The sequence below is a fragment of the Ictidomys tridecemlineatus genome, chromosome 5 (genome assembly GCF_052094955.1).
Source record: "Ictidomys tridecemlineatus isolate mIctTri1 chromosome 5, mIctTri1.hap1, whole genome shotgun sequence".
Lineage (NCBI taxonomy): Eukaryota > Metazoa > Chordata > Mammalia > Rodentia > Sciuridae > Ictidomys > Ictidomys tridecemlineatus.
In genome coordinates this window covers 18,158,728-18,183,396 of record NC_135481.1, presented here as the reverse complement: position 1 = coordinate 18,183,396, position 24,669 = coordinate 18,158,728, and the positions used below count along the sequence as shown (strand labels likewise).

At 46.3% G+C, this 24,669-nt stretch overlaps 1 protein-coding gene across 19 annotated transcripts in view; it reads left to right on the top strand.

Annotated features, from left to right (window-relative positions):
• Ankdd1a (ankyrin repeat and death domain containing 1A) overlaps nucleotides 1–23,204 on the top strand; it is a 67,114-nt gene extending 43,910 nt beyond the window's left edge. For 10 of the 19 annotated variants that reach the window (XM_078049483.1, XM_040274439.2, XM_040274442.2 and 7 more), the window contains 10 exons: nucleotides 3,305–3,409; nucleotides 4,082–4,180; nucleotides 7,034–7,132; nucleotides 7,688–7,786; nucleotides 7,915–8,013; nucleotides 11,746–11,844; nucleotides 13,371–13,469; nucleotides 14,405–14,500; nucleotides 16,162–16,366; nucleotides 17,507–23,204. In XM_078049483.1, the coding sequence (XP_077905609.1) occupies nucleotides 3,305–3,409; nucleotides 4,082–4,180; nucleotides 7,034–7,132; nucleotides 7,688–7,786; nucleotides 7,915–8,013; nucleotides 11,746–11,844; nucleotides 13,371–13,469; nucleotides 14,405–14,500; nucleotides 16,162–16,366; nucleotides 17,507–17,727 (1,221 nt within the window). In that variant the 3' untranslated portion in view covers nucleotides 17,728–23,204. The other 9 variants (XM_078049479.1, XM_078049480.1, XM_078049475.1 and 6 more) reach the window with 9 other exon arrangements.
• The last annotated feature ends 1,465 nt before the right edge of the window (nucleotides 23,205–24,669 follow it).

Below are 24,669 nucleotides of genomic sequence, written 5' to 3'. Positions count from 1 at the left end.
ACCTTGAGTTAGGGAGATTATCTTGGATTATCCACAGGGGTCTAATGCATTCACAGGGGTCCTTGTAGGGGAAGGAGGGAGGAAGCAGGGAGTCAGGGGAGGGTATGATGAAGGAAGCTGAGATTGGGGTGATGCAGGTCATGACCCAAGGGATTTAGGTAGCCTGTAGGAGCTGGAAAAGGCCAGGAAACAGATTCTCCCCAGAACTTCCAGAGGAAATGTAGTCCTGCCAACCAATTTTAACTTTTGATCTCAGAACTATAAGAGAATAAACTTGTGCTATTTTAATCCACTAAATTTATAGTAATTTGTTATAGCAGCAATAGGAAACTAATACATCATTGTAAGCCTGTGTATTTGATTGAACTTTTTTTCCCAAATGATTTATGTATTTAAGAAAACATTAAGCTAAGAAAATCCATAGGCTTCACCAAGTGCCAAAAAGGGCCATGGCACATATGAAATCTGGCTCATGCCATTGTCAGGATCTTGCCAGTGGCAGTGGGCACAACTGACAACTTCTGGGAAGGATATTCCTGGGTCACAATATTGGAGCTGGAATGTGGGAGTGAGGAGCCTCAGAAGAGCGCCCTGGGAAGATACCCACATTCGAGCTCAGAGTCCTCCTGTCTAGTCCTGCCTGCCTGGCCCAGCATGGCTTCAGAGGATCTCAGTAGCCCTGGGGAGTCCAATGGCTGTCCTGATAGATTTGCTGGAGTTGTAAATGAGCCTCAGTATTCTAGAATGGGGGGTGTCTTGGTGTATATGGAGGGTGGGGTTCTGAGTAATGGGTTCTTCTAGTCAAGCAGATTCCCTCTATTTTATGTTCTGGTTTTGGCAACAAATCTATTTAAAACGTAATATCTTAAAGCAATAATGACTTCTTATTCTGAGGCTGGCTGGAAAGTTCTGGCTTTGCCTGGGCTCCCCCATGAGGTTGCAGGCAGCGGGCAGGTGGTTGAGGCTGGCTGGCTCTGGGGGATCTCACCCACGTGTCGGGGCCTCTGTAAGGAAGTTTGGGATGTTTAGAGTAGTGACCCAGTTTCTCAGGTGGTCACTGATCCTCACCTTGCCCAGCCTGGACTTCCTGTATGGCTGCCTTGGGGCAGAAAAATAGCAAGAGCAGAAGAGGCAAGGTCTCTTGAGACCAAGGCTGAAAAGCCACATGACATCACTTCTACCATTGTTTGTGGGCCAGAGCCCATTAGGACCAGCCTAGGTCGAAGGGAAGGAAAATACTGACTTGGATTCTCCCTCTTGATGAGAAGGGTAGCATAGTTCTACATTTTAAAGTAGTTTAGGATATATTAACATTTCACCTGCTTTTTATTAACATCCTATAATGCATTTAGTCATCTTACCTGTTTAGTGTCTTCCAATTTTGTGCAACTTCTCAGCTTTTTTTTTGCTTTCCATGACCTTGGAATGTTTGTAGCAGTCAAGTGTTTTGTAGAATGCCTTTCAATTTGGGTTTAACTGATGTTTTCCTCATCATCAGTCTTTACTCATAAATTTGGGCTGAAGGCCACAGAGCAGTGCCCTTCTCATCTTGTTACTAGGGGCTTTGTGATACCAACATTACTTATCACTAGGGATGTTGACCTTGATTCTCTGGTGAAGGTGGCATCTGGTAGTTTTCTCTATTGTAAAGTCAGCATTTTTCCCTTTTCATGCTCTATTGTTAGGATCTTTTTTGTGGTTTTAATTTGCATTCCAATAATGACTAATAATTTCAGGTAATTTTTCAAATGTAAATTTTCTATCTCCTTTCAAAATAATAAGACTGATCCAGTTTCTTCTAAATTATCCTTTATATGCCCCCCCTCTTTTTTTCTATACTGCTGGAGATTAAACCCAAGGCCTCCCTCAAGCTAAGCAAATGCTCTAACTAACACTAACCTATGCCCCTAGCCCACTCCACCTAGTTTAATTTTTGGTACCAGGGAACCCAGGGACACTTGAACCCAGGGATACTTAACCTATGAGCCACATCTCCAGCCCATTTTATTTTTCATTTTAAGATAGGGTCTCTCTGAGTTGCTTAGGACCTTGCCAAGTTGCTAAGGCTGGCTTTGAGCTCTAGATCCTCCTGCCTCAGCCTCCTGAGTCATTGGGATTACAAGTGTGTACCACCACGTTGGCCTTGTTTTCAAATTTGATTTTGAGGCAAAGTCTCCCTAAATTGTCCAGGCTGACCTCGAATCTGAGATCCTCTTGCTGTAGCTGCCTACATAGATGGATTACAGGTGTGTGCCACAGGTATTTGCGTGCGTGTGAGAGAGAAATGAGATTTCTGTGTTGCTCAGGCTGGTGTTGAACTCCTGGGCTCCAGCAGTCCTCCCACCTTGTAAGTGTGGGGACTCAGCACTCAGGCACTTCCACAGTCAAATTATTTTTAATTGGATTGTTTAATTCCTCACTGGTGAATTTTTAGAGTTCTTTATGTGTTTTGGATACATTTCAAAGTAAATTCAACGCACTTCCCTCTAAATACTTCAGCAAGCATATCATTGGAATTCAGTTTCTTTATATACAAATAAAAAAGTATACTCACTGAGATTTGACGCCATCAAGATGTAGACGATTGTTCTGTTGATTTTTATGACCCATTGATGGACTGCAATCTACTATTTGATAAACAATGTTCCAAATAATCTGGCTTTGGTACAGGCAGGGGTAGGAGCTCTGGATCATGAGCATAGAATTTGCAATCTCTCTCATTTAAATGTTGCTTTTGAACTCAAGAGACCTTCCTGCCTCTTCCCTCCCCGTAACCAGGCCACTTCCTCTAGTTCCTGCATACCAGAGGTCAGCTCCTAGTTATCTGAATACAGGGAGCCCTTAGTCACTTGCTTCTTCATGAAGCAAGACATGAAGGGAGACAAAGGCCTAGAACATTCTCAGCTATTCTGTGGGGGATGTTTTGGGAACGGTGAGTGCTGTATGACCTCACCTTACATTTAAAAATCATTTTTCAGTTATAAAATACTTTTCCTGTAGGCAATGCCGAGTAGTGTTCTAACCCGATCATCCTAATTGACTTGTGCACAAATGGAGGCTCAGAGAGATAGAAGCAACTGGCCCAAGACCACAGAGCTGATGGGTGTGACGCTGGGGTTTGACCTCTGGCATCCTTATTCCTACTAGCCCAGCTGAGGCTGAGTGGCTGCCCCAGTGGGTCAGCCTGGGGCCATTCCTGATTTACCATGTGGCTTCCATGGGAAAGCTGGGTTCTGGGAGACAGGCAGGTATGCCAAAGGCCTCCTTTTTCGGACTGCAGGGCCCACCTTAGGCTTGTTTCTAGGATGGCCTGACTCTGCTGCACTGCGCAGCCCAAAAAGGCCATGTGCCTGTGCTGGCGTTCATAATGGAGGACCTGGAGGACGTGGCCCTGGACCACTCGGACAAGGTGAGAATGGCAAGGCCACTCCTCCCTCCCATGGGCTGGGGCTCCTGAACACACTTGTGCCCTAGAGGCTTACTGCACTCTGGCGTGCATCCTTTGATTTGTGGGTGACTGTGTCCCACCTGGAGTACTGGTCTGGGGGAGACCTCAGGGCACACGAATGGGTGGGATGGAAGCAGAACATGAGCAGTTGCCTCAGAAAGGCCCTGATAAGGACTAGACAGGGCACAGAAGGGAGCCCTGCTGCTGTGTCCTGGAGAGGGTGGCATTGAAGGAGTTGGATTTGGGGTAAGATTGGAAGGGGTGGGGAGCCCCAGAGTTCAGATGGACTGGAATTTTGGGAAGGAAGGTGGGTTGAGGTGAGATGAGAGGGATGAGGAACCCCTTGTGGAGATATCTACCCCAGTCTCAGGAATCTGTTCTTCATTTAGTAGGCAGCAGGGAGCCACCAAAGGATTGCAGTGGGAGACCCTCTCCCCAAGTGGCCCTTGTTGGGAAGTGAGGTCCAGGCTTTTCCATGCAGGGTGTGTGGGGCAAGGGGCAGTAAGGGGGAGAACATCTGGACAGGAGAGGCCACTGCAAGCCCAGAGAGGTCGGGAAGCAGAGGCCAGTGGGCAGAATGGGCATGCCCACTGACAGGGTGAGCAAGGTCACTCTCTCTCTTGTCCTGGCCAGCTGGGAAGGACTGCGTTTCACAGGGCTGCTGAGCACGGGCAGCTGGATGCTCTGGACTTCCTCGTGGGCTCTGGCTGTGACCACAGTGTCAAAGACAAGGTACTGTGACTGTGAAGTCTGGGCTTTGACCAGGATGCAAAACCTCCTGCCACCTTCCTGGCTCTGGTACCTCACCTTTGTCGTCATTGTTGTTGTTGTTGTCGTCGTCCTCTTCCTCCTCCCGCTTCTCCTCCTCCTCCTCTTCTTCTTCTGGTACTGGGGATTGAACAGGGATACTCAGCCACTGAGCCACATCCCCAGTCCTGTTTTGTATTTCATACAGAGACAGGGTCTCACTGAGTTGCTTAACATCTCACTTTTGCTGAGGCTGGCTTTGAACTCGCTGTCCTCCTGCCTCAGCCTCCTGAGCCACTGAGATTACAGGCGTGTGCTACTGTGCCCCGCTTCCTGTGCCTACTTCTGACTCCAGCTGTGCTGGGGGGCAGTATCCAGAGACAGATCAGAGTGTGTCTGATGTTCACCCAGCAGGCACTTCAGTGCACATACTGTGGGTCCACCCTGTGCAATGGGCTGGGGCACAAAGATGGCCAACATGCAGTTTCTTATTGGAGGAAATCCACACCATAGTCCTAGGAAGGGGCTGTTATTCTGTCAGGGAATCAGAACAGCAAATCTGATTGGTTGGTGGTGCTGTCTAGAGGGTGTTGAGCAGGATTATTATTCCACTGGGGTGGGTTGTCTACTGTTGGGATGTGGGGAGGAGATGGGGGGTGGTAGCCATGCATCTGCCATGGTTGTGGCAACATAGAATGGGAGCAGTTCACTCAGGGTGCAGAGCTTACCAGCAGGATTTCACCAAGCTGAGAAGGGGAGACTACACTGAAAATGACTCATATCGGTGGACCATTGTGAGTCATTGGGCAAAATTCTAAACGATGCTTTCAACAAAGGGAGGAGCTCCATTGTTAATCTTCTGATTAATAATACATGTGATTTCTGATTGGTGTGCTTGGCCAGGATTTAAAGGAGTTCTGTTTGTAAGTAGCGACAGAGAGCTCACAGACAAACACACCACAGGATCTTGGCATTGGAAGGGGTCTTCATTAAGGGTCAGTGCAGCTTTCTTGCTTTTACAGCTGTGGAACCTGAGGCCCAGAGGGGGAGATGCCTTAGCCAAGGTCCCACAGCAAGATAAAGGTAGTGTGGGCTTTGAAAATAGCATCTTCTGCCCAGCTCCTGCCCTATGTTCCTCTCACTCACCAGGCTGCCTCCTAAGGCATCAAACCCTTGGAGTCTGCACTGGACCTGTCCACGTTTAGTTTTTGAGGATAAGAGACTCAGATTACACTGGTTTCCTTTATTCTGAAAAGATAGGCTGAGCAGGTCCTGCTCTGTGGTAGGAACTGGGAACACAGAGGGATAAAGGAAGGGATAAAGGAAAGGGGGCTCCCCCCAGGACAGGCTCACCTTGGAGGCAAAACCTCAGGGCCCCAGGAAAACAGAAGCATCAAACTCAGAGGAGAAAAATCTACTATGAGGGCTGGGGTTGTGGCTCAGTGGTAGAGTGCTTGCCTAGCATGCCTGAGGCACTGGGCTCGATCCTCAGCACCACATAAAAATAAATTTAAAGAAAGATATTATGTCCATCTACAAATTAAAAATTTTAAAAAAATCTAGCTATGGCAAATGCATCCAGAATCAGAAATTCTGGAAAGCAGCTTCTAGAATTGCGTACCCCAGTTAAGTTTCGTTTTTTCAGATTAGAAGTGATTTCATTTTGAATCTCATTTGGGGAGGGGTGCTTTTCAAAGTTTAGGACCCTGTGGTCTGCTGAGGAGAACGGATCTCAGAGTTAAGGACAGCACAGGTCAGCCACACCTGCTGAAGTGAGGACCCAGAGGTGCTGCAGGCCACTTGGAGTGAGTGACCAGATGTTGCTGATGAGGCCACACAGAGGCAAAGAGGCTGGGCATCCCCCAGGTGGGGGAAGAGGGCATCAGGCCCAAGGCTAAGGCCACCTTCTGCCCAGCTCCTGCCCAGGTCCCCTGCCCTGCCCCAGGAAAGTGGAAAAACTCCCTGTGAGGCAGTCCCTGAATGTACTTGTAGCTTTGGAGAGCAGAATGTGGGTGTTTATAATCCAGAAGGAAGAAGAAAGTCCCACAATCATCTCTGCACCCTGCTAATTGGGGGTATATGTGGGCTACACATGGTTTACCTGCTTCCTATGTGTCTCTGAACACAGGCTTGGGTACCTGGGCCAACTGGCTTTAGGTGGGTATGGGTGAAATAGGGTTGATTTTAATTAATTAATTAATTAATTAATTGTATCATACTGGGGATTGAGCCCAGGGGTGCTCTACTACTGAGCTATATCCCTAGCCTTTTAAATTATTATTTATTTTATTTTTGGTATCAGGAATTGAACCCAGGGATGCTACTAAACCAAATCCCCAGCCCTTTTTTTTTTTTAATGTTTTATTTTGAGACAGAGTCTCACCAACTTGTTTTGGGCCTTGCTAAGTTGCTGAGGCTGACTTTGAACTTGCAATCCTCCTTCCTTAAGCTCCCAAGTAGCTGGAATTATAGGTGTGCACCACTATGCTCAACTTATTTTGAAAGCAATGTGTCTGCCTTGAAGTATAAGGACTTGCCCTTGAAGGTGCCCTGGTTGTAGTTTTTGACACATTTCTTGGGAACAGTGTGGCATTGGTCCAGGGTATAGGCTGTACTTTGTCACATACTTGTCCTGTGATCCTAGACATGTCACTTCTGAGGGGCAGTGCTGCTGGGATCCTGTGAGTCTCTGTGTGGCTCCAGGGCTCCATGTCTACAGGCCTCTCTGGTGCTCTTCTCCCTGCAGGAGGGGAACACAGCCCTTCACCTGGCTGCTAGCCAGGGCCACATGGCTGTGTTGCAATGCCTTGTGGATATCCGGTGCTCTTCTCCCTGCAGGAGGGGAACACAGCCCTTCACCTGGCTGCTAGCCAGGGTCACATGGCTGTGTTGCAGCGCCTTGTGGACATCGGGCTGGACCTGGAGGAGCAGAATGTGGTGAGTCACCACCTAAGGGATGCAGAGATGTGGTTTACTCACTGGCTTCTTACCTTTGAGGAACCCCAGCCTATGGAGCAGGCTATTTCCCCCTGGTTGAGGCCCTGAAGCCTGGAAGCTGAGCATAGGTTCTCAGAAAAACGCCAATTATGAAAAGATGAACCACAGCCAGATCCCAGGCTGGGTGGAAGCAAGGCATGATGGGCTACCATGACTTTCTACTCGGGTGTATTCCACAGGGGGGACGTTGGCTAGGATGGTCAGGGAGGACTTCCTGGCTTGAGTGGGAGGAAATAGACGAAGCTGGGGCTGCAATGGCTTGAAGGGTGAGGGAACCTGAAGAGAGATGTGGAGCAGAGAACTGAGGTGCCCCGTCCATGCTTCACACAGTGAGAATATCAGGTGCAGGCTCAGATGCCACAAATGACCAAGACCCTCGTCCTCAGTAGTGGGTGGTGGAGCACCCACGGGGCCTAGGAGCCATGGCACAGGGTTGTCACCTTAGGGTCTGGCCTCAACCTCCCCACCATCCTCACCCACCCTTGTGTGTTTCAGGAAGGTCTGACAGCTCTGCATGCGGCTGCTGAAGGAGTGCACCCCGACTGTGTGCAGCTGCTCCTCAGGGCCGGGAGCGATGTGAATGCCCTCACCCAGGTAGCCACGTCTCCTGATGTCTGCCCTCAGCCCCTGCAGGTTGTGAGATGCAGATGGATCCCAGAGTGCTATGTCAACCCCGCGTTGGGAGGACCTGTGACACTGCACTGATGCCTCCTTCCCTCTAGAAAAGGCTGAGCTGCCTCCACTACGCAGCTCTTGGTGGCTCTGAGGACATGTGCCGGGCCCTCATTCATGCAGGAGGCTGCACCAATGTGGCTGATCATGTAAGTGTGGGGGCCTCAACTGAAGGGGTCTCCATTGCAAAGTCTCCCATGACCACACTGATGAAGCACAGCAGGGAGAAAGGGACACTTCATCCATTGAGGGTGGGGGGTGCTGGGACCAGGGGAGCTGGCAGCACTTAGGAAAGTCAAATAATGTTCTATCTGGAACGGGACTGAAATCAAGCTTGCACTTTGTCCCAGCTGAATTGTCTGCTCCTCTTTTCTGCTCATTTATGCACTGAGTCTTTCTTTCCCCTGGTCTTAGGGGTGGAACTCAGGGATGCTCTAACACTGAGCTGCATCCCCACCACTTTTTATTTTTAATTTTGAAACCTACTTCCGAAATAACAGCATTTTCTTTTGGTACCAGGGATTGAATTCAGGGTGCTTAACCACTTAGCTACATCCCCAGTCCTTTTTAAATATTTTATTTATAGAGACAGGCTCTTGCTGAATTGCATAGGGCCTTGCTAAGTTGCTGAGGCTGGCTTTGAACTTGGAACCCTCCTGCCTCAACCTCCCTAGTTGCTGGGATCACAGGCATGTGCCACTGCACCTGGCCCAAGATAATGGCATTTTCCATTCAGGAGGGCAGAGCCTTCATGTCTTAATCACCTCTTGCAGGTCCCACCTCCCAACACTGTTGCACTGGGGATTAAGTTTCCAACACGTGAACTCTGGGGGCCATGTTCAAACCACAGCATGTAAGGAATACAATTCAGCAATGCAAAGGAAGAAACTATTGACATGTGCAACAACTTGGATAGATCTGAAGGGAATTATGTTGGGTGAAAAAAAAGCCAGTCTCAAAGTTTATATCTGTCTGATTCTACTTTTACAACTTTTTTTTTTTTTGGTGTAAGTGCTACTAGTGATTGAACCCTGGGACATTCTACCACTGAGCTACATCCCCCAGCCCTTCTTCCTTCTTTCCTTCCTTCCTTCCTTCCTTCCTTTCTTCCTTCCTTTCTTTCTTTTCTTTTCTTTCTTTTTTATGAAGTTGCTAAGGTCTCACTAAGTTGCTGAAGCTGGCCTTGAACTTCTGATCCTCCTGCCTCGGCCTCCTGATTTGCTGGGGCTACAGGTGTGTATCACCATGCCCAGCCCACATATTTAGCATTCTTGAAATGAAAACAATAGAAATAAACAGATTTTGTTGCTGGGGGTTAGGGATAGGGGTGAGGTAGAGGAGGGAGAAGGGTCATACAAGGACAACATAAGGGCTCCTTGTGATGAACTGTTCTTTGTCTTCACTGTGTGGCAGATATAGAAACCTACACAGGTGATAAAATTGCATGGAAGTAAACACACAACAAACACAGGTGAAACTGGAGCAGTCTAAATATCAGTGGATTTTCTGATCTTGTCAATACCCTCCTTGGGAGATTTACAGTAGCATTGGGGAAACTGACTACAGCACACACCAGATATCTCTGTATTGTTTTCTAATTGCATATGAATCTGCGATCGTTTCAAACTTTAAATTTGAATTAGAAAAGGTTTTGCTTGTATATATATTTAAAAAATCTCTGGAATTAGTCAGATAAAAGCAGTCATTGGAGCTGGGCATGGTGGTACATGCCTGTAACCCCAGCAACTTGGAAGGCTGAGGAAGGAGGACCGTGAGATCAAAGCCAGCTTCAGCAACTTAGCAAAGCCCTGTCTCAAAATAAAAAATAAAGAGGGCTGGGGATGAAACTCAGAGGTTAAGTACCCCTGGGTTCAATCCCCAGTAGTGCCCCCTGCTTGAGAAAAGCAGTGACTGATTATCAGTGGGGTTGGTGGGTAGGGAGGATGGAGCAGAAGGGTGATGAGTTGGGAAGACCTTTTGTCCTTTTTTGGTTCTTTTGGATTTTATTGACAAAATGTAAAATAGTGAAAAAGCTGTACTTATTTTCTTACCATTCTCCTTCCCCACCACATGTTTCCTGGAAGACGGAGGCGTATCCAGCATATTTTGTTTTGGTATCTCTAGCCTGCCACCTCCTGGGAAGCCACCATGATGGCTCCTGCCCTTGGGCCACTGTCCGGTCTGGGCTCATCCCCTCTCACAGGCCTTTTTTTGGCCTGATTTTGATACCACATTCACCTGCAAATGATTTCAGGAGACGGGTTGGGTTGAAGTTTCAAAGTAATTTTACCTGGGTTTTAAAACTTTCTTTTCATGGCACTTGACATTCGGGGTTTGGGATTACATTAAACCTGAAAATAATGACACAGTGGTCATCGTTATAATATTTAACTTTTTCACTTGGAAAATGATGTCTTGCTATTCCTTTATGTCCTTCACATCCTTCAGTGATTTTATGTAACTTCTGGTTTACATGAGTCTTAATCATTTCCAGTTATACCCTTCATAGACATTTCATATTGTTTGCCCATCATTGTGAACACGGTAGCCTTTTAAATTTGTGTCATTTCTTGTGGGCTTTAATATGTTAAATGCTATTCACTTGGATATTCTTCTCTTCTATACTATTATTATTATTATTTTGGGGGGTAGTTGGGATGGAACCCAGGGGTGCTTAACCACTGAGCCATGTCCTCAGTCCTTTAGAGAGAGGGCCTCACTGAGTTGCTTAGGGCCTCATTAAGTGGCTGAGGCTGGCTTTGAACTTGCAATCCTCCTGCCTCAGTCTCTCAAGCCGCTGGGATTACAGGTGTGTGCCACTGCTCCTGGCTTCTAGATAACTTTTAAAAATTAATTCTACTAGGGCAGAGTAGGGGCAACTATCTTAACCTGTCTAGATAGATAATCACCTTGTTTATTACAAATGATGGTATTGTGAAAATCTTGTTTTCTAATATTGAAAAAAAAACCTTCCCCTGACCTTGGCCTAAACTGGTATTGACAATAGTGGGCAATCTGTAATATATATATATATACATTTATATGTTCTATAACTCTTTTATGCTGAACAGATGAACATAAATTTCCACAATAAGTATAGATCTATACCATCATCTTCACGGGCTTCGAACTGTTCCACAGTATGTATGTTACTCCATTGCCTAGAGAGGGGGATGTTGGGGTAGTGTCTCCATTGTGTTACTTAGTCAGGGGACTAAAGGGGACATCTGGGGATGATATTCCCCAGCCTCAAAAGAGGACTTGGATGAGCACTGGGCTTGGAATGAAGTCTCTTTTTTGTTCCTATCTGATTCTTTTATTCATTCATTTCATACATAAATAGTTATCAGGCACTTGCCTACATGCTGGCCCGTGCTGTGTGTTCTTGGGAAAGTTGCTTAAGTTTTCTGAAGCTCATTGTTTCCATTTGAAGGTGAAGAACTATTAAGAATGTGTGCTTCTGAGACATGTGGGTTAATCCCTGTGTGCTTCCAAGACATGTGGATTAATGAGGTAGAGAAACTGAAGGTGGTGTTGCCAGAAGAGGCCTTAGCAAAGATCACGTATCAGATGAAGATAGCAGAGGACAGGAAATGGCTTGTCCGGTGTCACCTAGTGAGCATACATCCAAGATGGCATAGTAGTCTCAATCTTGGATGTGCAGACCCTTACTCACTTTGAGGACCAGTTTTACAAATGGCTTCAGGAATTCAGGTGGTCTGTGACTGCCTCAGACCACCAATGTAGTTTAAGATGCCAGAAGGGCCAAACCCAGAAGCACTCTACCCCTCCCTGCTCCTGACTCCGAGCCCCAACCTGCAGCTGGGCAGGGCAGGTCCTGGGAGGGACACATCCATTGATCCGTGTGTCTCCTCCCACAGCAGGGTACTTCTCCTGTGCACCTGGCTGTGAGACACAACTTCCCTGCCCTGGTCCAGCTCCTCATCGAGGCCCACAGTAACCTGGATGCCATCGACAATGTAAGTGTCTACAGAAACCATCCAGGCCCAGGGAGCCTCTGGGTGCTCTCTAAGGTTGGCAGGGCTGGGCCATGGTTCCCAGAGTGGCCCAGAGTAAAGAAATTTGCTTTTTAGCTTTTATTTCTATTTTATTTTATTTTCCCATAATTTTTATTGGCACATTATAATTATATGTAATGATAACCTCAGTTGTTACTCTTTTTAGCTTTTAAAAATGTTGTTTGATGCTGTGTTGTGGTGGCACATGCCTGTAATCCCAGCGACCTGGGAGGCTCAGGCAGAAGGATCACAAGTTTGAGGTCAGTCTCAACAACTTAGAGAGGCCCTAAGCAACTTAGCAAGACCCTGTCTCAAAATAAGAAAATAAAAAGGGAATGTATATTGCTCAGTGGTAAAGTGCCCCTGGATTAAATCCCCAGTACCATTTTTTTAAAATGTTTTTTGAATATCTGTTAAAAGCATATCATTTTATTAACCATTTCTCTATTTTGAACATTTTGGATGTTTTCCAGTTTTTACTATGAGATAGATTTTATCTATATCTATATATATATATACACATACATATAATATGTATATGTTATATATGTAGTACATATAATATTATCTATTATATAACATACATAATATTGTATATAATATTAGGTATTATATATATGTGTACATACACACACACACACACACACACACACACACAAAATGCTGCAGTAAACATCTCATTGATTTCTTTTCAACTTTTATTGATTTCTTTTCCCTAGAGAAAATTCTCAGGGGATATTGAAAGGGGCATTCTTATATAACAAGAGTCCTGAGACCTGAAGTTATGATCTGTAAGGAGCCCTTTTAAATCCCTGTCCTCACAACCACCCCCACAACCATATCACAGTCAGTGCCAGCCGACACAACCACTGGAGAATGGGAAGCAGTTTGGCAGACTATGTCATATACCTTTGCAAAGATCTGCATTTGCCCTTCAGGGAATGGAGCCTCAAGAAATATATTAAAAGCTCATGCACAGAGACTTTTATTTTTAGGGATAGGGATGTACCTCAGCATGTGCAAGGAAGGCTCTGGGCTTGATCTCTGCACACACACACACCCCTGCTTCAAAGTCAACTTAAAACATTATTCACTATTAATTCTCAATTTAAAAATGACCCAAATATTTAATAATAGAGAAGTGATTAGATAAATTATGGTACATACATAAATAGGCCATTACAGAGTTTAGTAAAAATGGTGTTTATCAGAGTTTATAATACATGGCAAGTAGTATGGTAGGTGGAGAAATAAGATTGAGAGTGTATGTACAAGGTAATCTCAAATATATAAAAGGACTAGAAATTCACCAGGCTCATTATGGAGTGTTAAGTTTATGATTAAACCCAGCTCACCCCCACCCCCCGCCCCACAGCATAACTTTGTTAAGGCCCATTTGGGCCTGTCCCACCCTGGTCCTGCCCTGGCACTGAGCAGAAGGCCACCATACTTGCTTTTCTGCTCATCTGTCCCCTTGGCTTCTCCAGAGGCAGCAGACGCCCCTCCACCTGGCCGCTGAGCACGCCTGGCAGGACATAGCAGAGATGCTCCTCGTGGCTGGGGTCGACTTAACCCTGAGAGATAAGGTACCTCTGCTCGGAGCCGGCCTCCTTCTTTGCTGGAGACCCTGCTGCAAATGTCTCTTTCCTTCAGTCCTCTCCCCTGCTCGAAAGCAGCCTCCTTGAGAAAGCATTCCTGCCCTCCCACTCCCTGCCCTCCCTCCTCCGAGGTCCCTCAGCCTCCACCCAGGCGCGGTCTATGGTTTCTCTGTCTCTTGGCCCCCACCAGATGGTGAACTCCCTGAATCACCTTGAGGGGTTGTGGGGAGTAGCAGGAGTACTGTATCACCACCCAGCACCCTCTGCATGTGCACCAGGGTTTGGGGACACTTCCTGGCACACTGTGCCTGTGGGTGGCTACTTCCTCCAGTGATTGGAAGTCTCTGAGGAGCTGAAGGCTTGGGATGAGGCTGGAGATCACAGGTGCAGGAGGGGAGGGCACTTGCACACCTCACTCAGCAAGGTCAGCCTGGGTGGTGGGGTCAGAGTTGGGGACCAGGATCAGGTTAGGCCTGGGAAAGGGCTCCCTGCTTTGAGCTGGGCCCCCAGGGAAGCTGGACAGATGCCAAGAGCAATTTCCCATCCAACTGTGGGTCCCTGGAGGTGACTGGAAGGCCTGGGGCACAGGAGCTGGCACCAGCAGGAGGGTTAACAAACATGAACCAATGAGCCCACACTCTCTTCTCGGGGCTCTGATTTCTTCATCTGAAAAATAGCGCTGGGGAGGCCGGATTGTGGCTCAGTGGTAGAGCGCCTGCCTAGCATGCATGAGGTACTGGGTACAATCCCCGACACCACATAAAAAAATAAACAAATAAAATAAAGGTATTGTGTCGATCTACAACTAAAAAAAATGGGGTTGGGGTTAACACCAGCTCACAGGCTGTTTACAGTCAGTGGCAGAGGCCACACTGCACCCCTCCTGTGGAAACTCAGACTTCCCTTCTGCCTCTTGCTTGCAGCAAGGAAAAACCGCCCTGGCAGTGGCCGCCCGCAGCAACCACGTCAACCTGGTGGACATGATTATAAAAGCAGACCGTTTCTACAGGTGGGAGAAGGTATGGGGGCCCTGTGCTCCACTGGTTCCTTATGTTGGGAAGAGAACAGCCTCAGCTCTGGGTAGAGCTGGTTTTGAGTTCGGGTCTTGGCCAGTTCTGGGGTCCCTGTCTCCAAGTGGGTGAGAATCCCTGCTTTGCACCCAGACACACTGAGACTGAGACCCACGCCTGTGTTCCTGAGGCTGGACACTGCAGTAGCTCCTGGCAAATGCATGTGCCTGAATTGCATGGGTGAATAAGAAGATGGCAAGTTGGTTCCATCTCACTGACATCTCCGGGTGATTGAAATTGCAGGTTATTTTGTTTAGGTGACTTTCTGAACCTAGAGGGAAAGTGTGCTGGAAATGATTGGTGATATCCTCCATAGACTGGGGGAAGCAGAGGAGCAGAATGTAAGGTCATGTATGGGCTGTTCCAATAGGGAATGGGGAGTTTTTTGGGTGTCCTTGGGGATGTCTTCATACATAGAAAACTTTTGCATTTGCTTTAGTTTTTGAAATTAATGTGAACTTTTTTCAAAGTACTGGAGATTGAACCCAAGGCAAGTGCTTGCTAGACAAGTGCTTTACCACTGAGCACACTCTCCGTCCTTTTTATTTTATTTTGAGACAGAGTCTCACTAAGTTGTCCAAGTTGGCCTTGAGCTTGTGATTCTCCTGCCTCAGCCTCCCAAGCCACTGGGATGGCAGGTATGCACCACCATGCCAGGCCCTAAGAAACAATTCTTTTTTAGTTGTTGATGTATGTTTATTTTATTTATTTATATGTGGTGCTGAGACTCAAACCCAGAGCCTCACACATGCTATGCAAGTGCTCTACCACTGAGCTACCACCCCCAGCCCCTAAGAAACAATTTTTAATACCCTGTGAGAACCAGGCTCCTGGGTCATCACTTCCCAGGTGACTGGCCACAGATGGTTGACCAGGATGCAAGATCTGGAGCTGCAAATGCCAGGTAATTTTTTTCACCTTGAACTTTGAAACAACTAGAACTCAACATCCATTACCTTTAGGGGGGGGGCTTTAGGTTTTTGTGGGTTTAATTTATGCTATTTCCAAATTCTTTTGTAACCCCTAATGTTATTACCCGCTTTGCCTAGGAAGGACCCTGTAACCCCAGCTTTCACTATTTGCTGGGATTTGGTAAGCCTGATGCTTGGCCTGCCTGGTTTTGGCCATAGCTTCTGAGTCATTCTGTTGACAAACATGCTATAAGAACCCCAAATGGGACTGGGGCTGTGGCTCAGTGGTAGAAGGCTTGTTTAGCATGCACAGGGCCCAAAACACAAACAAATCAAAAACCAAATCAAACAAAAAGCACTGAGAGAGAAAGGCTTCTGACCAGAGGAATTTGGGAAGGCCTCCTGGAGGAGGTGGCCCAGGAGTGCTCTTTTGACTATGGCAGTGGGGTTGACCGTCAGGGAGGAGAGAAACCGAATTCTGGGTGGAAGGAGTGTGCGAGCACCTTGGGTTCCAAGGCATGGCATGGAGTCAGGACCCCAGTGGATCCTGAGCCTCAGGCCCCACTGACTCCAGTTCCAGGCTCCTCAGCAGAGGTGGTCATAGGGTAATTGGGGCTGCAGCCCTGTGTTACTCCTATTCAAGACCTTGGCACGGAAACCCCCTCCCATGGCTTCTTCACTTTTGGGATCTACCCACAGGACCACCTTTCATGCAGGGACCCCAATGACTCCTCGGGGAAGAACTTGTCCTTTAAGCAGGACCATCAGCAAGAAACACAGCAGTTCCGCTCTGTGCTATGGCGACTGGCCTCCAGGTATCTGCGGCCCCAGGAGTGGAAGAAGCTGGCATGTTCCTGGGAGTTCACCGAGGCACACATCTATGCCATCGAGCAACAGTGGACAGGTACCAGCCTGCCCCCCTCCCAGCAACCAAGGCACAGAGGGGTGAGGGGCACTTGAGTTGTTCTGTGCTCCTGAGGAAAAAAGCTGTGCAACCCACATGCCCCTTTCCAACTCTGGCCCCTTGCACAGGGTGTATCCCCCCTCTCCCTCCCAGTGACCTGAGGACTTCACAGTCTTCAGAATCAACGGAAGCTGAGAGTCCAAACTTAAACTCTATTACAGATAGGAATTCTCATGTATGATAAAGGAAATTTGTAAATTGTGGGAGTCGGGGAAAATACTATTTAATTGTGTTGAGATAAGTGGGTTGACCAGTTGAGTTTTCCCACCAGTCACATCAAGGGCAAGCACCATGAGGAAGTGTCTGCTGAGGGCCGAGAGAAGAACACAAAAAGTCACAGGATACAGTGAACCAACTCATCTGGATCTGATGATGTGGCCAAGCATCTGTCTGCATCCCAGGCAGGAAAATCTGACTTAGTCATGAGGGTTTAAAACACGTTAACCCCCAACACTGGACACAGGATAGTGTGGACAGTTACTTCCCAAACCTGGTTGTATGCAGGGATCACCTGAGAAGCTTTGAAACTGCTCAAGGCCTAAGCCATCCCCAGACTCGGGCACAGCTGCATTGGGGTGAGGTGAGCCTGTGGTGCCAATATTTTCCCATGCTTTCCGGATCTTTCCAAGGAGCAGGTAAGGCTGAGAACATCTAGTGTAGGGAAAAGAACGTGGCCAGCTCTGCCTCTCAGTAAGCCCTCTTCTCACTGGAAAACAGGGCCACTAGCATGCAAGGCACAGATTGTGACCAGTCAAAGAGATGAGGCACATAATTGTGTGCATCCTGCTACCGTAGGGACATATGCCATTTATTTCTTTCTTCAGAGTGACACTGACAGGTTGTGTAGCGGATGCTCAGGAGAAAGCCTGGGACTAGGGATGTTCTAGGTCCCTGAGATACAAACTCTGACACCACCCCATCTGAGATGCGGCTCCTCCCCACCCCCAGCCACCTCTGGGCTGAGCCTGCTAGAGAGGCCTGAGGTGGTCCTTGGCCTCTTTTGTAGCTGGGCATGCTCAGGAGGCTACAGAAGGCCACAAAGACATGGATGGCTCCTCTCTCTTCCCTTGTCATCCTCAGGCACCAGGAGCTATCAGGAGCATGGCCACAGGATGCTGCTCATCTGGCTGCATGGCGTGGTCATGGCTGGTGAGAATCCCAGTAAAGCGCTGTTCGAGGGCCTGGTGGCCATTGGCAGGAGGGACCTGGCTGGTAAGAGTTGGGCTCACAAGCTGTGTGCCCCTAGCTGGAATGTGGCCCAGCCCCAAGGGGCTATTCAGACCAGTAAGCTGTGTTGCTAACTGAATCTTCCAGATTCCTAGTCCTAGCCCTCCTTCCTCCTCAAACCCAGGAGGAGCCTTGGGCAAATCGCAGTGCCCCTTGGCCCTGGTTTCTCCATCCCTGTAGTGAGGGTGGGCGGCCTAAATGAACCCTCTGATTTTCACAGCCCCCTATAATCTCTCCCTTGCCAACCCTCCATGCCTTGAATTTCGCCCCTAGTTTGGAATAAGTCTAGAACAGCCTTCAGACTTCTTTTTCACAAAATAAGACTTGAGAAACCGGCTTAATATGAGTTGAACCAGTCAGATCTGGAAAATAAAACTTCTGAGGTCATCACAACCTACTTAATCATGCCAATCCCAAAATCCTGATTTGGGACTCAGAGAGTCCCGTGGAACCTTCAGGCCAGGAGGATAAAAGGTCTGGCACTAATTCCTCATTAAAAAACAAAATCAGCTCACGACAAAAAAGTTTTAAACACTGTAATGTCCCTGGGGTGCTGGCTGACCCGTGGCTGCCATAGGCAAGGTGGGAAAGCAGAGAATTATTTGTGGGTGGAAGAATTAGGGATGGCTTTTATCTTTTTCCAAAATATTCTCATATAAAATTGTTGTACCTTTTCTTAGCACCAAGTCTGGCAGGAAATTAAAATATAAAACCTGCCCTGGAGGGTAGAACTGAAGCCATAAGATTCTTGTGTTTTGCAGAGAGTATTAGGAAGAAAGCAAATGCTGAGCCGAAGGCCCCCAGGAGGTGCACAGCCATGTAATCAGGGGCCACCTGAACAGAAGATGACCAACCCTTAAGTGCTTTTCAAATGACCACTGTTAACAGACCCACAACTGTTTCTACTGAAGTGTGTAGTGAAGCAGACACCAGCAGGCAAATGCTTATAATCCTTTTTGGGAGGACTGGTCCAGAGGAGGCCTGTTCTAGGTTTTGCAGGTGATCCCGTCCCAGGTCCTTTGGCTCTTTGCTCATTTTCACCTCTATTATCTTAGACACTCACAGTCTCTTCCCTGCTATACAAGGGACATCTTTACAGATAGAACACTGAGGCCCAGGGAGGAGTAGCTACTTGCCCAAGTCACACCACTAATCAGATGATGGGGCCTGTTGTCAAACCCAGCAGGCCTCCCACCCAACCCGGGGAAAGGGCTCCATCTGTCTCTTTCAAAATGAACTCTTCTTAATTTGTTCACTGTTAGTGTGTGCTTGTGTTTTACTGTACTGAGATAGAACCCAGGGGCTCTCTACCACTGAGCTACATTCCCAATAGCTTTTTATTTTGAGACAAGGTGTCACTAAATTACTGAGGCTGGCCTCAAAGTTGTGATCCTCCTGCTTTAGCCTCAGCAGCCAGGATTACAGGTGCGTGTTACCACGCCTGTTTTTTTCACTGGTTTTTAAGAATGGCACGCTTGTCCCACACCTACCTGTAGTTACAAATTTATTTGTGTATTCGGACAAGAGGGGTGCTGTTGTGAGTGGCGCTATTAATAATTACTCAGAGGTCTATTGTCTTTAAATGCAAGCGTATATTCGATCACACCAATCATCAAACACAAACAATTAATGCAAAAAGTGTTGGGTATGCTGGAGCACCCTAACTAGCATCTAATGCACACTAATTAACACAACAAGCACATCACACAATACTAGGGCAACCTCGAGCCCCAAAGTACCTCTGATGCCACGCAACTTCTCTTAACCGAAGAGCAGATGTTGTTATTGTCCAGTGGTTCTCTCCAGCTGATGGTTGGACATCAGGGAATGGTGGATTCGATCTGGGGATGGATGGACAGCAAGGTGGCCAGTCTCACTGATTCCTCAGAGCAAAACTCTCTGATGTGGCAGGACAAGCAGTTTATGTGCAGTTCCAAGTTGGTGCTCATTGTTATCACGCTCCAGTGTTGTTCTGCCTGTCTCTAGATGATGGTCCTTATCAACTGTGTCCAGTTGTGACTAAGTATGCCTGTGGCTGCTGTTCTTTACAGCTAGCAACTTAGTGAGTCCCAGCCTGACCTTGCATGTCTATGGCAGAGGCTCCTTGCAAGTGCATGCTCATTTCCCCCTCTTATTGTATAATTTTTAAAGTATTTTTAAAATATGTTTTAGTTGTAGTTGGACACAATACCTTTATTTTATTTATTTATTTATTTATTTTTATGTGGTGCTGAGGATTGAACCCAGCGCCTTGCATGTACTAAGGCAAGTACTCTCTGCTGAGCCACAACCCCAGCCCTTATTTTATAATTTTTATGTTTTAAAACTTTTTAAATTTTGAAATAATTTCAGACTTACAAAAAAGTTGCAGAAATAGTATGAAGAATTTCCAAATACCCTTCAAGCAGCTTTCCCAATTATTAATGTCTTACGTAACTACAGTATACTCTTTTAAACCAGGAAATTAACACTGTGCAATGCTATTTGCTAATATCAGACCTGATCCAAATTTTGCTGGTTGAGCCATTCATGTCTTTTCTCTGGACCAGGATCCAGTCCAGGATCACTGATGGCATTTAGTTGTCATTCTTCTGTACTTTTTTTTTTTTTTTTTAATGGTGCTGGGGGTTGAATCTAGGGTTTTGCATATGCCGAGCACATGCTCTACCACTGAGCTAAACGCCAACCCTCTTTTCATTTTTAATAGCGGCATACAAAGGGTCACTGTTTTGGAGCAATATAATCCAGTAGAATGTTCTACAAAAATGTTTTCTATCTGCCCTGTCCAAGATGGTATCCACTAGTGACCTGTGGCTTTTGAGCACTTTAAATGTGGTTAGTGGGTCTGAGGAAATGGATTTTAAATATTATCCTATTTTAATTGTTTGAAAAAATACATGTATCCACATTTGGTGGTGCTGGGGATTGAGCCCAGTCCTTGGGCATGCTAGGCAAGTACTCTACCACTGAGCTACACCCCCCACCTCCGTCGTTTGAGATATAAATAGACAAGTGACAACCACACTGGACCACAGAGCCAATCTGAGCTTTGCTTTCAGGTGCCAGGCAGGCACAGATTGTGGGGCTCGGTCACCCCAGCAGGAGAGTAGGTTTCCAGGAAAATGTGACTCTTTGGAAGCTTTTTGATTTCCTACAATTCAGAAACCATCTGTGCAGAATAACCTAGAAGTTCTGCCAGAAAGCAATTGGTATCTAGTGTGGGCTCTGTTGCGTGTGGCACAGCTGTGGCCATTCTAGGAGCCCACGTCTCAGAAAAGCTCCCTACGAAGTTCTCCCTTGGGCTGGGACTGACAGGAGACAGAATCAGAACTGTTAAAGCTGAAAGGGGCTTCAGTTGTCACTTGTGGCTGGTGGCATACACGGTGGTCCAGTCCTCTGAGAGGCAATCTGGCTTTGTCTATCCAAACCACAGACATCTCTCCCCCTTGGTCCAGCAATCCCACTTCTAGGGACATGTCCTATGATAAGTCAATATATGTATCTAATAACAGACATGTGAGGTTTTTTATCACTACATTGTTTCCAATCTTTTGTTTTTTATTTTATTTTTGTTACCAGGGATTCAACCCAGAGGCACCTAACCGCTGAGTCACATCCTTAACCCTTTTTACTTTTTTATTTTGAGACAGGGTCTCACTAAGTTGCTTAAGGCCTCAGCTAAATTGCTGAGGCTGGCCTTGAACTTATGATCCTCCTGCCTCAACCTCCTAAGCCACTGAGATTACAGGCATGCAGTACCAGGCCTGGTCAATCTTTTGTTTTTTAAAAATAAACTGAATGACCATCTTCAGAGGATGGGTAAAATAAAGTATGGTTCAATAATTAAAACAAAAGAGGGGCTGGGGATGTGGCTCAAGCAGTAGCACGCTCGCCTGGCATGCATGCGGCCCGGGTTCGATCCTCAGCACCACATACCAACAAAGATTTTGTGTCTGGGGGCTGGAGATGTGGCTCAAGCGGTAGCGCACTCGCCTGGCATGCGTGCGGCCCGGGTTCGATCCTCAGCACCACATACCAACAAAGATGTTGTGTCCGCCGAGAACTAAAAAACAAATATTAAAAATTCTCTCTCTCTCTCTCCTCTCGCTCTCTCTTTTAAAAAAAAAAAAAAAAAGATTTTGTGTCTGCCGAAAACTAAAAAAAAAAAAAAAAAAAAAAAAAAATTAAAATTCTCTCTCTCTCTCTTTAAAAAAAAATTTAAAACAAAAGATCATGGATACTTTCCAAGTATTGTTTCAAAAGAGCTTCAGGATAAATTAAGTAAAAAAAAATCAAGATCTGATCAGTGCATATGGTATGCTGATTGTGTAAGAAAGGAAAGAAACCAAAAATATATTTTATTTGCTGATACTTGTATAAATAAAAGAAGGATATATTGGAATTCTCTGTACCTTCTGCCCAACTTTTCTCTAAATCTAAAAATAAAATTATACAAAGAATAAAAGAAAAAGCTTTTAAAAATCAACCCATCAGGCTGGGTTCAGTGGTATGCACTTGTAATCCTCAGGCAGCAGAGGCTGGAGAATCACCTGAACCCAGGTACTGTAGTTTGGACCTGGAATGTCCTCCAAAGACCCGTGGGTTGAAGAATTGGCCCCCAGCTGGTGGCACTATTGGGAAGTGGTGGAACCTTTTAGGAAGTACAGCCTATTAGAAGAAAGTTAAGTCACTTGATGCCCTTGATGGGGATATTAGGATGCTGGTCTCTTCCTCTTCCTCCTTGCTTCCTGGCTGCCTGGAGGTGAACACACATCCTCCTTCATGTGCTTCTGCCATGATGGGGTGTGCTACCACAGCAACAAGTCCAAGTGACTGCGGACTGAAACCGTGAGCAAAAATAAACCTTTCCTCCTTAAAAGTTGATTATCGGGTGGGGCTGGGGCTCAGCGGTAGAGCTCTTGCCTAGCACGTGCGAGGCCCTAGGTTTGATCCTCAGCACCACATTAAAAAAATAATAAACAAATAAAATAAAATATTTTTCAAAAACTTGATTATCTCAGATATTTTGTTGCAGAGACAAGAAGCTAACTAATACACTAGGAGTTCAAAACCAGCCTGGGTAACATAGCAGGACCCCATCTCAAACAAAACAAACAAACACACAAACAAAAAAAGAAAAGATCAACTGTGATGGCAGATTCCTATAGTCCTAACTACTTGGGAGGCTGAGGCAGGAGGATTGCTTGAGTCCAGGAGTTTAAGACCAGTTTGGGCAACATGGCCATCATCTATTCCATTTGGAAAAGTTTTTTTCAAAAAAGTTTTCCAATACTGGGGATTGAACCCAGGAATGCTCTACCTCCGTGCTATACCCCTGTTCCTTTTTATTTTATTTAGAGATAGGGTCTCGATAAATTGGTTTCCAACCCCTTCTGCCTCAGCCTCCTGAGTAGCCAGAATTACAGGTGTCTTTTGTAGTACATGGGACTTCGATAATTTATTTGGATGAATTTTACAAAAGGAATTTTGTATTTTTTCCCCTGAGGTAAAAAAGTATGTCCTTAAATAAACATTGAAGTAATCTCTCATATTCAATTCTCATTTCTTTTGTTTGGGAAATCTGGGGCACAGTGTCAAAGCAGGCAGGAGCCTATCCTGGGTGGGTTCTGTGTGAGCTCAGCTCTCAGCATGGCCCCACCAGTACACAGTTCCAGAGCACCCCTGTCCAGAGCCAGTATGGAGGTAAGTAGCCCATAGTTCTTGCCCCCAGAAGTTTAGAGTGAAGGAGAGGGGCTTGGACACGAGTAAGTGTAATATCCTGTAAGTAGCCCTATAGTGGGTGAGTGTGAAGAATTATGGGATTTATTCTTCCTTGAAGAAGGGAGTCTGAGAAGTTCACAGAGGAGAAAGTAGTGGGGAAAGGACAGACTCAGTTAAGAGTGCCGTCTATGCAGGGGCCTGGAGGTGTGGCAATAGATGCATCTGAGGAACTGGTGTTGCTGGAACAGAGTGTGGAAGGACAAGGAGAGATAGGAAGGGGTGCAGAAGGGATGCTGGGAGTTTATTCTTCACCCCATAATTTAAAAATTGATGTATCCTAAGACAAAAAACTGAACAGAATAGATTCCTATAACTGAGCAAGAATCTGCTGCCTGACATGCATAGAACCCAGTACCATGTGACTGCCATTTTGCCAAAAGGAAGAACCTTATTGTGGGTCATCTGACAAGGAGACAGGAGCACACTCCAATCTGTCTCCCTCATCAGCAGCGAAGGCATTTATGTGGCGTTGGGTGAGGGGAACTGGAGGGCTATTGGTTGCAACTGGGAGACTTGGGTCAGCCAGCACTCCAGAGGGTCTGCCGGCCCAGGGCATCTTGTGGATGATTCTGGAGCTTCCTGAACCCCTCCCTTTATTCTAGGTCTGTGAGGTCCAATTTTTATTCCTCAGGTTCCATCAAGTTCTGAAGGTTATTTTTGGTCAGGTCCTAGGTTTCTGGACTTGCTTCCTTCCTGAAAAACAGCCTGATTAGTTTTTAGGGAATTTGCTGTTTTATGGCTTTGTTTCACTCCCTCTTTGGAAACGTGCTTCTTTCAGAGCACAGGTTTACCTTGCTAATTATGATTTTCCTTATATTTAAAAAGTAACTTCAATCTTTTCCAATGTGTATTTACTTTCTCTATTGTTATTCCCTCCTTTTGCAAGACATAAGTTTAAAATCTATTTAAATATACTCTGTAAGCTTATAGATCTATAGTGAAAGCTCTTTTTCCAATGGATTTCAGGATAGTTTCTGGGAGGTGTGGGGCAGACTTTGGGTCACATCACTTATCAAAGGAGCCCATAAAACTCACGTGTTAAGAACTGGGGTAACCTGGAAAAATAAGAGACCCAGAATAGCTAAAGCAATCTTTAGCAAGAAGAGTGAAGCAAGTGGCATCACTATACCAGACCTCAGACTATACTACAGAGCAACAGCATGGTATTGACATCAAAGTAGACTGGTAGATCAATGGTACAGAATAGAGGACACAGAAACTTACCCACATAATTA